Source organism: Heteronotia binoei, chromosome 2 (assembly GCF_032191835.1).
Source record: "Heteronotia binoei isolate CCM8104 ecotype False Entrance Well chromosome 2, APGP_CSIRO_Hbin_v1, whole genome shotgun sequence".
Classification (NCBI taxonomy): domain Eukaryota; kingdom Metazoa; phylum Chordata; class Lepidosauria; order Squamata; family Gekkonidae; genus Heteronotia; species Heteronotia binoei.
Window position 1 is genome coordinate 55,920,754 of NC_083224.1, and position 14,051 is coordinate 55,934,804.

Consider the following 14,051-nt stretch of genomic DNA (forward strand, 5'->3'; position numbering starts at 1 on the left):
GAAAGTCACATAGAACTGCTCTAAATAAATAAATGAAAAAGAACAGCAGAATGAATGTATCTTATATACATTATAAGCATGTGAGGGAAAATTGAACTCCCTTCGATAGCTCAGCTGGTAGAGCGGAGGACTGTAGGAGTGTTTCTGGTTGGTAATCCTTAGGTCGCTGGTTCGATTCTGGCTCGAAGGAGATGGTTTTGGGAACGGAGGATGAGCATCTGCTTGGTATCCCCGGCATCTCCACTGAGCATCCCCGGCATCTACCACTGAGCATCTGCTTGGTATCCCCAGCATCTCCAACTAAAAAGGGTCCAGGCAAGTAGGCGTGAAAAACCTCAGCTTGAGACCCTGGAGAGCCGCTGCCAGTCTGAGTAGACAATATTGACTTTGATGGACCGAGGGTCTGATTCAGTATAAGGCAGCTTCATATGTTCAATATTTTTTCCATTATTTGAACAAAAAGTAAAGCGTGTATACAGAAACGCCTGATTTAGGTCAGAAGGGGAAAGCTAGCAGTATGAGTAACTGTTTCTTCAATTTCCCACCCCTGCCTACAGGATACAAAATCAATGTGTTGTTTATTGTATATATTATCGAGTTCTTACTGCATTATTTTCTACTTCTGTGAGTTGGAGAGGATGGAGGGTTGTCTTTGGATGTGTGGTAGCCAGGTTGATCTCTTACTTAGCTATGAAGCTCATTTGGTCAATTCAGTATCACTTAGCCTAACCTGTTTTAAAGGATTATTTAGAATATAAGCTTCTAAGTATCAAGTGTATGATACAAGTGTATCAAATATATAGTTACAAAGTTCAAAAACAGAGTTGGTGTGAATTCCATTTTTTCATCATTTATCTGCTAAAATAGCTCAACAGACCACAATAGTTGGGAAAGGGCATATTTAGAGTACAGCATAGCTAGAATATCTCCACTGCCAATATTGTTAAGATCTGATAATGAGAAAATAAAATCCAGTTTCCAATGGCTATGTTTTCTGCTCGAAAATCCATTTCCCTGATATAAAGAAAGCTTTTTAAAAATCCCTTACAAGCTAAAGCAGAATGGTTCTCATGCTTTGTGATTTTTGTTCATTGTTTTCAGTCCTGTAGAGACTTCATTAGCCTTTGTAATGACTGCTCTTTGGGAAGATATTTTACATAATGATCAGCTCATTCAGTATGTGGCCCCAATTGCCATGGATGCAGCACTACTTGAAGGTGTTCTAATGAGGACCAAAGATGACCCCAATGCATCTGACGTAAGCTAAAAATAGATTTCATGCAAAGACAGGTCTAGCCTTGTCTATCGTGGGATGAAAAATAAGGAAAATGAGGAAAGGGAGGATGGATGTTCTAGTGCAGTTACATCACACTTCCTTGGCTTTGTCTCAGACTACCACATGCTGCCATCCAGATAGAGTTATGGAAATGCTATGTATCTCACCACCTATAAAACTGACCTGTTTTGTCGTTTGGTGTAGTATGATGTATGTGCATGGCTCACTTGATAATATGGATCAAAGTTCATTTTTGCAGACCTGTCTACACTCAATAGCAAATCTGATTTCTACTGTGTGATGCTATGAAACAGACATGGATAACTTTTTCTCCATGTGGCTAAGTAATGTGAACTGGGCAGTATGTGAGGGGATATGGCTGCTAACTCACTACATGTACATTCAGGTTGCACAAATCATTTCCAAAATGAACATGATGGTGGGTAAACTGAAGACCACAGTAGGTGTGATGCAGGAAGATCAATGACTGGATCTTCATAGCATTGTTTAAAGGGAAGTAACAGGCTTTGGTGCCTAAAGTGGTGGGAGTGGGGAGGTGTTGCCAACCAAATATTGTCTAATCATTCCACCCCCACCCCTTCCAGGGCTCCCTGTGCCTAGCAGGCAGCAGGATTAGACCCTATAGGTTGCTGTTTCCCTTTCTAAATTAAAAAAAACCTGGAAAGATATTATAATGATCAGTTTATGTAAACCAACATTTTAGTTTCTTGGGTTCCTCTCTCATGTTAATCCTACTAGTAAAACTGGTTACTGTTGCTATGGTGTTATCTTCCTCAGGATTTGCAACACCATTGCATGTGTTAAGCAGATTCCCTGTGCAAAGGGAATGAGAGATAATAGTTGATACATCCTTCCTGTCCCTTTAACAGGTTGTGAATTATGCTCCCTTTACACTGCTCCCATCTGTAGTACCAAGCAGCCTCCTTGAGCAAGCCTATTCAGTACAGCAAGATTTTAATCTGCTTGTGGATGAAGTCAGCAAAAATACGGAATTCCTGGAGTCCACTCTTGCCAGGTATATATATAATAATATATTTAAATAATATCTTGAGTGGAAAAAAGGTAAAGTCCTCTGTGCAAGCACTAGTCGTTTCCGACTTTGGGGTGATGTCACATCACAACATTTTCATAGCAGACTTTTATGGGGTGGTTTGCCATTGCCTTCCCCAGTCATCTACACATCCCCCCCGCCCCCAGCAAGCTGGGTACTCATTTTACCGACCTCAGAAGGATGGAAGGCTGAATCAATCTTGAACTGACTGCCTGAACCAGCTTCTGCCAGGATCAAACTCAGGTTGTGAGCAGATCGCTTGGACTGCAGTGTTGCAACTTTACCACTCTGCTCCACAGGGTTCATTCTTGAATGGAAATCTTACATTAATCATTGATATTTCTTACACTAATATGTTTTATTTGTATCTCTCAACCCTACATTTCTCAGTGTCTTCCAGTCATTCACATCCTTGCTCTCTTGAAGGGTATTTAACTTCTCGAACATAAATGGCAGGAAAACAACAGTCTCTATTTTGGCATTTCTCAGAGCTACATCATATGTAGTACATTGTTTTAACGTCTTTGCTGAGCTTCTGCATCTATGCAGAAGGTACTTTGGTTACCTCCTTAGGAAAATTTTGTCTGAAGAAATTCAGCCTGTCATGTAGCTATTAAAATTATAAATTCATCCTAGAAGTTTTGATACTTTGAATTCTATAGAGCAAGGCATGGTTCAGATAATGATGAACTATGGGGTCCTGGGACTTTTTTATTTGTCAATTTAAGGAGACTTTCGTGGTTCACCATAATTTGTCATTGCACTTGAACCACAAACTATGGTTTGTTTTCTGCCTTACAAACTAAGATTCCAACCCAGAATTTAGAACTTTGATTTGTAAAGTACAGAGCAAACCATAGAGTATAGTTTGGACTGTGATGGGGGATAAGTGTCATTGCACCTGAACCATGCTTAAGGTTCTCTTTTCCTAGCACTGTGATCCCATCATTTATGTCAAATTAATCCATTAGCTTTCTTGGTACTTGCTGTTCCTTCTCCCAGGGTCATAGCATAGAATCAGGGGGGTCAAACTCATTTGTTATGAGGGCCGAATTTGACATAAATGAGACCTTGTCGGGCCATGTGTGTCATAAAATGTAATGCCAGGTAGCAATGATATAAACTTTATAAAGCATACAGACGAACACGATTAATTTTTTTAAAAAACTTAAAATAAAACATGCTTAAAACATTAGCATTCATTGGTCTTAAAGGTGCTTGCTTTGTATCTCTCCTGTGTGATCCAGAGAACCAGGCAAAGGACGCTCTGGTTCTTTTCTTCCTTCCCCAGGAAGAGAAGGAGCCTCAACCAATAGAAGGGAGAGAGGCTTGACTCATTAGCTCTGCTGTGCAATTAAGAGAGCCTGGCAAAGCAAGCTATCCCTCCCCCCTCTTCCTCAAGGGAGGCGCCTCAGCCAATGGAGAAATAGAGGCTTTGCTCTGTAGCTTGTGTGTGATTGAGCAAGCCTGGCAAAGCAAGCTGTGATGCAGAAGGAAGCAAGAGAGAGGAAGAAGGAAGCAGATGAAACCCTGTTGCTCAGGGGCCTGATAGGAGCCCTTTGGGGGGCTTCATTTGGCCCCCAGGACACACATTTGACACCCCTGGCACAATATGTTGTTGAACGCTTTCACTTCCAGAGTCCGTTGGCTGTTATAGAATTTCCCAGCTGTGTGGCCGTGATTTTGGCATTATGAGACCTGACATTTTGCCAGCAACTGTGACTGGCATCCTCAGAGGTGTAACCCAGAAAACTGGAGTTCTTTCTGGGTTAGAGAACTCCAGTTTTCTGGGTTACATCTCTGAGGATGCCAGTCACAGTTTCTGGCAAAACGTTTGCATTTTTGAGCAAAAAATGTTATCCTTTTGTCAGGTTGCTTTGATAAGAGATCCTTTAGATAACTTTCTTGTTTTGTCATAGCAGTCTTAAATTCTGCATATGCTCTTTCTCTTCTTTCTTCCTAGTACTATCAAAGTGGATGACTTCACAGCTCAGCTTTTTAAAATCTACAGGCAAGTGCTGAAAGAAGGAGTTACTCAGGTATGCCATATAAAAGTCCTTGTTGCTAAATATTCTCCTTAACATCTTGCGATTCTATAATCTGTAAAACTGGTTGTGTATATCTGAATTGTTTCGTTGACATAGGTACATTTATACTTAGGGCATAAACCAAGGCAGAAGTCACTCACATAGGAGGCATTTATCTACTTCTAGCTCCTTTAACTATTTCTGATGGGCATTGATGGAAGAAGTCTCAAAACTATGTGGCACTTACGCAGCCTTCCAAAACAGTAATCTTCTTTGTTGTCAGAATAAAATATATTTTACTTAGCACTTGACACATGACATTGCCAGTGTAATATTCAGCTGAATGCAGAAGCATTATGTTATGGCTTTTAGAAGGGCTATACTAAGAACACGTGAATCATCTCATTGAAGTGGCAGATGCTAGTTAACAAATAAGTTGCCTGATAGAGTGCTTTGTGATACCTGGTGGTGATGGCTACTGCTACATGTCTTTCTGTCTTATTCAGTCGGTGGTTTTAGGAATCAATCGCTCTGACTACATGTTTGATCATGGCATAAAGAGCACTCCAACTTTAAAGCAAGTAGAAATCAATACCATTGCTGCCAGTTTTGGAGGACTTGCATCACGGACTGCTGCAGTACATCGGTATGTTACTCGCAAACTGTTCCTAAGCAGAGTTAGATCCCTCAGACTTCATTGATTTTAGAATCTCCTTAGGATTGCACTGTGTTGCATATTCCCAGCACTGCAGTTTATTGTTACTGTACAGAAAATCCTGTCCCATGTCATATGTCCACCCACTTTATTTAGTCAGGGCTGTATATTATTCTGCTATTATAGGTGGGGCAATGAGGTGGATGGAAGATTCTGAAGCCCCTACCTTCATCCACTGGAAATCCTACTCAGTCACTTTTCAGTATGCTGAATTGTGTCCTTGATGCCAGTTTCTTTGGTGCAATTGTAGAAGATTTATGTAAAACCAGTCCAGAATATAGGAACCCTAATCTTCTTGGATCACTTTATCTATTACATTTTTCATAAATTACTGTTAATCTACACACACATGCATAAATAGTAGTTGGAACCCTCTGTGGATTTATTATAAACATACACTAATGATGTTTATAAAGAGTATTTATGTACCCTGGATCAGAGTAATGTCATCCCAATGGGCTGATAACAAATAGTCGATCACATCTTGCACTGTAGAAAGTGGGTTTTGCTTAACTACAAGGTTATATACATTAATTGTACTCTGAATTGTTGTATTGTATACATTTGCCTCACTATCACAGTCACGTGTTGAATGTTTTGGGGAAGTCCAAGGAAGCTTCTAAACTACTGACAAATAATCCATCCAAAGGGATCTCCATGGGCATTGCAAAAGCTTGGGAACTCTATGGTTCAGACAGGTAAGAAAGATCCTGCATTTTCCTTGTGTACCTGTTTGGCACATACTTAGGCATATATTCTCACACAGTGGTCCAGTGTAACTCTAGGGTTAATGTAAAAGAGACTTCTGCAACATTGATTTTTACTCAAAGATTTCAGGTTTTCACGGCTGGTAACATCATTACCTGAGCCATTTTATGGGAAGGGCGGGATATAAGTCATAGATAAGTAAATAAATAAATTAGGGTTTGTAGAATCTTTCGGGCTCAAGTGCCGTGTTCTACTGGAGAAAGTTTTCCTTCCAGACGTTTCGTTCTCAGCTGCGGAGAACATCCTCAGTGGCGTTGCAGCCGGAGCAGGCGCTCTGACCTTCTTGGCTGCTGTGCATTGAGTGTGCATCCCCCACTCAATGCACAGCAGCCAAGAAGGTCAGAGCGCCTGCTCCGGCTGCAACGCCACTGAGGATGTTCTCCGCAGCTGAGAACGAAACGTCTGGAAGGAAAACTTTCTCCAGTAGAACACGGCACTTGAGCCTGAAAGATTCTACAAACCCTATTGATTTTTACTGTCTCTTGTGTTTTTCTCCCCCCCCCCCCCCACCATTAGCTTTGATTGCTTATGTACATTGGTTGTGCTTCTTTCCTGTTTTTCACAAACAAAGTGCTGCATGTGTGTTTCAGGGCAGTGGTAATGTTCTTGGTTGAAGAAACTCAGAGGAATATTTTTGACCAACGCTGTGTAGAAAATGAGCTTTGGAAGAGGTAATTGTCTAATATCAGAAGATGTGGTATTTTAGGCAAAACGATTTAATTAGTCCTGTAAAGTGGATCTATGTATTTCTGTGTAACAACACTCTTAAGAGCAGCCCTTGACTTTCCCACTGAAATTAATAGATTTTAAAAGTGTTTAACTCTGCCTGAATTGTTCTCAGTGTGATGCTAATACATATTTAAAGTCACCTTGCAGTGGAGAAACTTGCTTTTAAATTTTCTGGATAAAAATGCATAGCATTTCATATACAGCAGCTTTTATCTTACTGTACCTATGCTGTAGGCACCTTTGGAATTCTGACATAGGGTGATGGGTACAACTACAAAATGGCTGCCATAAGTGGCAGAATCAGCCACAAAATATCAAGTGAGACGTGGTGCATAACTCTGATAGTAGGTCTTCAACACTTCAAGCAGAAACTCTGCTTAACAGGATGCCTTTCAAAATTAATACATTGTTTAAAAATATTTTCTTGTATACACACATGTTTAGTATACATACTGAACTAGCTAAAAAATCCTGGCAGTATCATTCATCATTCTGCAAGCATCTAACGCAGTTATGCAAAATTGAAAATAAATGCTTTTCTCCTGCCACTCCCTTCTCTCACGTGCCCAACCATTTTCAGCCTTCATTATTATAAGTGACAGTTGATGCTGAATTGCTGGTGAGAGTGGCTCACCCATGTGCTTAATAAGAGAGCAATTCTGGCCAGATTTTGATAGAGAGAGCAAAGGAAACCAGGGGACAAAATAGAAGATTTAATTAGCTCTTGTGGATCCCAATGCATTTTGCTGTTAGCTTCATTAGGGTATTTGGTATAAAATAAAATACATTATACCTGGTTATAAATACAGCCAGGTTTGCCTTGCTCATTTTACTGTTTGAGGCGGGAACTGGAAAACCTCTGAAGAAGGTATGCCACAATGTTTATTTGTATCCTGCTGTTATGAACATTGTATAGAAAGGATCTTTTGAGTTCCTTTTTATAGAAGAGATTTTTGCTGTAAATATGAATGCTATTGTAGAAATTATATAAGGCCAATTTATATCATGTTCAAATTGTATACTATTGTTATATTTTAATTATTGTTTTATAGAGTAATGCATTTTTATTTGTGTGCTACATTTTACACCAGATTCTCTAATGAAGCTTACAATGAAACACATTGGGATCTGTAAGAGCTAAATAAATATCCTAGTCTGCACCTTGCTCTCCTTTGTCCTCTCTGCTTACTGGCATGGTCACCACTTTTCCAGATTTTGATAGAACATAAATTTTAAGTGACCGAAATTTGATGTAGTGATGCTATTATCAACTTCCACCTAAATGATCAAAATACATTAAAACTATCTGATGACCTCAATAGAAGTTCAAGTAAAGTGCATTAAGCAGCTGCGCAGCCCAAGTCCCACTGTTTTTTAGAACATCAGTCTGCTGTTTGCACAGAAAGCCACTCTTTGCTTCATACCATTGTGAAGGTTGGGGTCTTAAAAGATGTTTAAACAGAGGTAGCAAGATATAAAACTTGACCAAAGTGGTCTCTCTACCCCAACCCTCGACTGACACATTTGCTTTAGGGCCCATTCATTTATAAGGTTACAAATTATAATTTAGGAATGCTGAGAGCAATTAGCAGCCAAGTTCTCTAAGAAACTAGATGCTAAGATACCACGGATTCCTGGCAAAAGATTTTCTTTCATTCCACTCCTCTACAAGGAAAATCCTACCTCTCTTACTGTTTTCTCCTGTCCTCACTCAGAAGGCAGATTCTGGGACTTCAGAAGTTTCCTGATGAAGAACTTCTCCAACCTAACTTTCTGGAGACATAAACCCTAACTGAAATCGAGAGAGTCTTCTTTTAATACTGTCACTTCCCATTCCCACTAGGCTCCTTGAGCCCTTCCATGGATCTTGATTGGCTGCTAGCTGCTCTGCTTATACACCCAACAGGACTAAAGAGGATTGGTGTTTTTCAGAAAAGGGCCATGACCCTTGCCCATCTTTCACAACCTTAAATGTCAAAAATTTAAAAAGACCCATCTGGCCTTGCCCACTTTCTAAAAACCTTTACAAGTGCCAGAGGGCCCCAAGAAGCCCCAGGGTGCCATGTTGGGGATCTCAGCTCTAAAATATATTGCAGTTAAAACAAATTGTGCATCACTTGGCCATTGGTATTCGGTTTTAATGTGATCCTTTTTGCTGTCGTATTAGGATAGTACTGTTGTTTATGGTACTAATGTTTCTTTTTTTGCCAATTGTTTTGATTCCACACACCTTTCCCAAAGTCATTTATGAGCTCTGACAGTTATAACTTAACTTGAAGATATCCATCTTTTATTGCAAATTTCAGTGCCTTTGTCACTTGTTTCCTAAAGGAACATCCGGGTAATCCGGCGGAGGTTTAAAGATGTGTTTGAAGAGGCTTCTTTGGATAATGACAAGAGGTTACATATGTAAGTATTTCTCACAGATCTGCCACTGAGTTGGGCAAGCACATCATGCCCCTTGTGAGCTGCCATTTATAGTGTTGCCTGTTGTGCCAAAAATAACATTGATTAACTTTAGTGCTAGATGTTTGCAGGTGTTCACATGTTCCCCTTTAATGTGAGGTATAATATGTTCCATTGGTTAGATAAATAATCTGTGTTTCTTCCCATGCTTCTTGCTAAACTCTCATGCATGGAACAGAAATCATATGTGGATTTTCACAAATTCATCAATAAAGGTATTAATACCTGCACCTATGAACAAAACAGGAATTTTGCAAAACCTATGTTAATTCAATATGTGATTACTTTCTTACAAGTGTGTGAAATTTTACTTTGTGTTTACTATCTCCCTCTACTTCATACAGTTGTTGTGGTAATAAAATAGGAAGGGGACCATCTGTGTCTCCCTGAGCCTTTTTGGAAAAGATCAGGATAAAAATCAAATACCGTTGCAAGATATTTCTCAGTGATAACCAGAAATGTCTGTAGAATGTATTGCAATCAATCCTTTGTGGGATTTACATTGGAATCTTGACTGCTTAGAAACAGGAGTCCTTTGGCACCTTAAAGACTAACAGCATTCCCTGCTCCCCGCCCCCTCAACATAAGCTGCCATGATGGGATAGAGTCCACTTCACAGAAGTTTATGCTAGAATAAAATTTTGTTAATCTTTAAGGTGCTGTAAGACTCTTGCTTATTTTTGTAACAGTATATTGAAACAGTGACTCCTATGGGAGCAGTGGCATGGACCTTCTCCTATCCTTCCACTCCACTGAGCAAAGTTTGTTTATTTATTGTTTCTTTTTGGATCAAGTCTGAAGACTTCTTCCAATGTAAGAGCCCTTCCACAAACTTAAGTCACTCTTCTGTGGGAGGAAGACTTCATAGGCTGGGGGAAAGCTTCTTGGAGGGTAGTTGGATTCATCCTTTGACTGCTGAGAGTTGCTGATCAGCTATTCATATAATAGCCCTTGTTGATAGGTTAGTGGGAAGGTGAGATTGATTTTGTTTTTAATTGTCTTTAATTCCAGAGATGGAGAAGAAGTTGCAGTGGTATACTATAGAGAAGGTTACGTGCCAAAGAGCTATAATAAACAGGTTAGTACTATTGTTTTGAATATTTAATTTCATTAAATGTGAACCAGTCATAAGTTTCCAGTGTAAATATAAAACACTGAAAACTCATCAGTTAAATAATACTCTATTAAGTAGTAGCATGCTGACAGGATTTCTTTTCCTGAACTAATTTTATTGGAACACCAAAATTTCAGTTAATAGAAGCAGCAACTTACCCTATTTGACATTGCAAAGCTGGAAGAAGTATAGAGGAGGGCAACCAAGATGATTAGGGGGTTGGAGCACCTTCCCTATGAGGAAAGGCTGAAGAGTTTGGGACTTTTCCATTTAGAAAAGAGACAACTAAGGGAGACGTGATAGAGTTTTATAAAATTATACATGGGGTAGAAAGAATGGACAAAGGGGAATAAAAATTCCTCTCCCAAAATTCTAGAACTCTAGAGAATCCCATGAAGCTGATGGGCAGTGGATTCAGGCCAGGCAGAAGGAAATACATCTTTACACAAAGCATGATTAAAATATGGAATCTGCTGCCACAGGAATACACAGGTTTAAAAGGGGATTAGATAGATTCTTAGAGGATGTGTCTATCAGTGACTGAGGAGAACATCTGGACTAGATGGACCACTGGCCTGATCCAGGAAGGCCCTTTGTATGTCCTTATGAGATTCTGGCTTTTGGACTGCATTGATAAATATATGGTCTGAAGCTAAAATGGAGGTTTTCAGTTGTGAGTGGGTTATGCATTTACTTCAAGAGTGTTGACTCTCACATCCTTTTGGTAGCCTACCACAGGTTACCAGAAGTGGAGCCTTTTTAGCTGCTTCCCCGGTCTATGCTCTGGGAAACGCTCAGAGTTTTTTGCTTTGCTTCTTTCTGCCATACATTAAACAGTAGTGTCATGTATTGTTCTGCTTTTTTAAACCCTATATATCAATTCCACTTCTCTAAGAGATGTTGGAAAGAGGTGCCCACCAGCACATGTAACCAGTTTTGGTCCCCCTCTGGGCACTTAGAGGAATATATTATATTATTTATTTATTTCTGTCAATTTTTTGAAGCGGATCCAGTACTCGATTGGTAGCCAGTGCAAACTGCACAGCATCAGCCGACTGCTCTCCCGTACAGGCGATTCAGTCAGTAGTCGTGCTGCCGCATTCTGCACCAGCTGGAGTTTCTGGGTCAGCCTCAATGGCAAGCCTGCATAGAGCGAGTTACAGTAGTCCAGCCTGGAAGTGACTGTTGCATGGATCACTGTAACTAAGTCCCGAGGAGCCAGATAGGGTGCTAGTTGCCTGGCCTGCCGAAAATGGTAAAAGGCAGATCGTGCAACAGCTGTGATCTGGGACTCCACAGAAAGGGAGGCATCCAGTATCACACCCAGACTCCTCACCTTCTGAGCTACACCATCCAGGGTGGGGAGCTGGATGCCTGATCTTAGCCCCCCACGGCTCATGTACAGGACCTCCATCTTGGCTGGATTGAGCTTCAGCCAGCTCAGTTGCAACCAGCCACTGCTTCCAACGCCCTGGTTAGATGGTCTGGGGTAGAGACTCCTCTGAGAATTCCCTTGTGAACAAAAGCATCCTCTGACAAAAATGCTGCCCTCTTCTCAATGACGCTTTATTAAAAAATGCATCAACAGGATACTAATATGAATGTATGAAACTGCTATATGAATGGTCTGATTCAGTCTATCTTGTTCAATATTGCTGCTTCTGACTGGCAGCAGCTCTTCAGCATTTTAGACAGAGTAAAACCTGCTGCCTGAGAGCCTTTAACTTGAAGTGCTAGGGATTAAACCTGGAACCTTCTGCATAAACAGCAGGTGCTCTACCACTGAACCTTAGCCCCTATCAGATTATTCTGGATGGTTCTCCTTTCTCTTAGAACAGTTTGTATTTCTGAAAGTTCCACAGTATGTAATTAAAGAACTTAGTACTGTGTAGAATAAAGTTAGAATCCAGTAAAACCTTTAAGACCAACAAAGTTTTTTTTCAAGGTATGAGCTTTCATGTGCGCACACACTTCCTCAGATACATTGAAATGGAAGAAAACCCTTCAAAGTTATAGACAGGGTTGAAAAGCAGATTAGTATATAATATGATTATGACATTTTGAGGCAAAACAGGAATAACAAGCCAAGTGTACCGGGTCAACAGCTGTATGGATCCAATTAAGGGGAATAAGGATTAAAGCAATAACTATGTCAAAATAGGAGATAAGTGTGTAAGAGAATCTTTTCTAATTGTGGGAAATTAACTGAGGTTCCTTTATATACATTGTTCTATTAGGATTATTTTACTATTAAGCTGAGTTAGTGTGAGCAAGATCACAGATTTCTAGCCTCCAGCTCACACATTTTTGTCTTAGGTCATGAAAAATGGCCCCAGAGCAAACTAATTTATGCAGTAGCTCACAACTTTTAGTGCTAATAGCTCTCAACTTTAATGCTAGTATCTCACAAAGTAGAATTTCTGCTCACGAGACTTCACAGTTTAGAGGGAACATTGGCTGTAACATCTCAGTATAAGTCTGTAATGGAAAAGTGGTTGCCTTTTTTAAGATTTCATTTTGCATTATTTAACTTAGATTTAATTTTTTGTGTTATTATCTATGTGTGGGATTTAAATCGTATCATATTTTGAAGCTTTATGATTTTATGTAAGCTGTTTGAATTTTCAGTAAAGAAAATTTTGAGATTAAAAAAAGAGAGAGTGTGTGTGTTCCAAGAGTTGTAAAGGTAAAGGTGCAAGCACCAAGTCATTACTGACCCAGGGGGTGACGTCCCATCATGACATTTTCTTTTATTGTTTGTTGTTATGGGGTGGTTTGCCATTTCCTTCCGCAGTCATCTACACTTTACCCTCAGCAAGCTGGGTACTCATTTTACCAACCTTGGAAGGATGGAAGGCTGAGTCAACCCTGAGCCAGCTACCTGAACCCTGCTTCTGCCAGGATCGAACTCCAAGAGTTGTAATAAGTTGTAATTCACAGTTTCCCTTTCCATTCTGCTCCTGAAGTTCCTTTGCAATAAAACAGCTACTTTGAAGTCACCCATTGAATGTTCTGGGAGGTTAAAGTGTTCTGCAGGTTTTTCAGCCTTGTGATTCCTGATGTCAGATTTGTGCCCATTTATCTTTTGGTATAGGGTTTGTCCTGTTTGCCCTATGTAGAGAACTGAAGGGCATTGTTGGCATTTAATGGCATATATAATGTTAGAAGATGAGCAAGTGAATGAGCCTGAGATGATGTGGTCGATGTTTTTAGGTCCAGTGATTGTGTTGTCTGGGTGTATATGGCAGCAAAATTGTCATCTGGGCTTATTGCAAGCTCTGTTATCAGTGTCCATGTTCAAATTAGATGTTTAAAATGATTCAAAACTCCTAAATAAAGAACAAATTGCTACACTGGAAATTAGTCTAAACTTAATTACTTTTGTTTGCCCAAAGAACTGGGAAGCACGGTTGTTGCTGGAAAGGTCCAGAGCAGTGAAGTGCCCTGATATTGCCACACAGCTTGCTGGGACCAAAAAAGTTCAGCAGGAGCTGAGCCGACCAGGAACACTAGAAAGGCTATTGCCCAATAAACCTGAAGCAGTAGCTCAAATAAGAGCAACATTCACTGGCCTGTACTCTCTGGAAATGGTAAGGAATTATGTTTTGTCCTGTCCTTGGTTTGTATGCATTCTGCTGCCATTGTGCATTTACAAAGATTTATTTATTTAGATTTCTATCCCGCCCTCTCCACAAGCAGACTCAGGGCAGTTAACAGTTCAAATATATAATTACAATTTAAAACCAGTAAAATATAATTACATTTAAAACATTTTATGGTGCTGTACAACTACAGTATAGGTGGGATCTTTCATTTCTGATTGCGATCCTATAATGATCGTAACTCCTCAGCGGTGTAGGGTGGCAGTCCTCTCCTGGATAGAT

General features: G+C 40.0%; 1 protein-coding gene and 1 non-coding gene across 2 annotated transcripts in view; both read left to right on the forward strand.

Annotated features, from left to right (window-relative positions):
• Positions 1–14,051, forward strand: part of GSS (glutathione synthetase) — a 30,878-nt gene that overhangs the window by 2,535 nt on the left and 14,292 nt on the right. The window contains exons 2-10 of the mRNA XM_060231015.1: positions 1,112–1,258; positions 2,167–2,312; positions 4,312–4,387; positions 4,882–5,021; positions 5,672–5,788; positions 6,449–6,529; positions 8,919–8,996; positions 10,065–10,131; positions 13,563–13,757. Of these exons, the coding sequence (XP_060086998.1) occupies positions 1,130–1,258; positions 2,167–2,312; positions 4,312–4,387; positions 4,882–5,021; positions 5,672–5,788; positions 6,449–6,529; positions 8,919–8,996; positions 10,065–10,131; positions 13,563–13,757 (1,029 nt within the window). The 5' untranslated portion in view covers positions 1,112–1,129. The remainder of the gene's footprint in view (positions 1–1,111; positions 1,259–2,166; positions 2,313–4,311; positions 4,388–4,881; positions 5,022–5,671; positions 5,789–6,448; positions 6,530–8,918; positions 8,997–10,064; positions 10,132–13,562; positions 13,758–14,051) is intronic.
• Positions 100–190, forward strand: TRNAY-GUA (transfer RNA tyrosine (anticodon GUA)). Its single transcript is given in 2 exon segments — positions 100–136; positions 155–190. It is a non-coding gene; the product is annotated as a tRNA-Tyr (tRNA).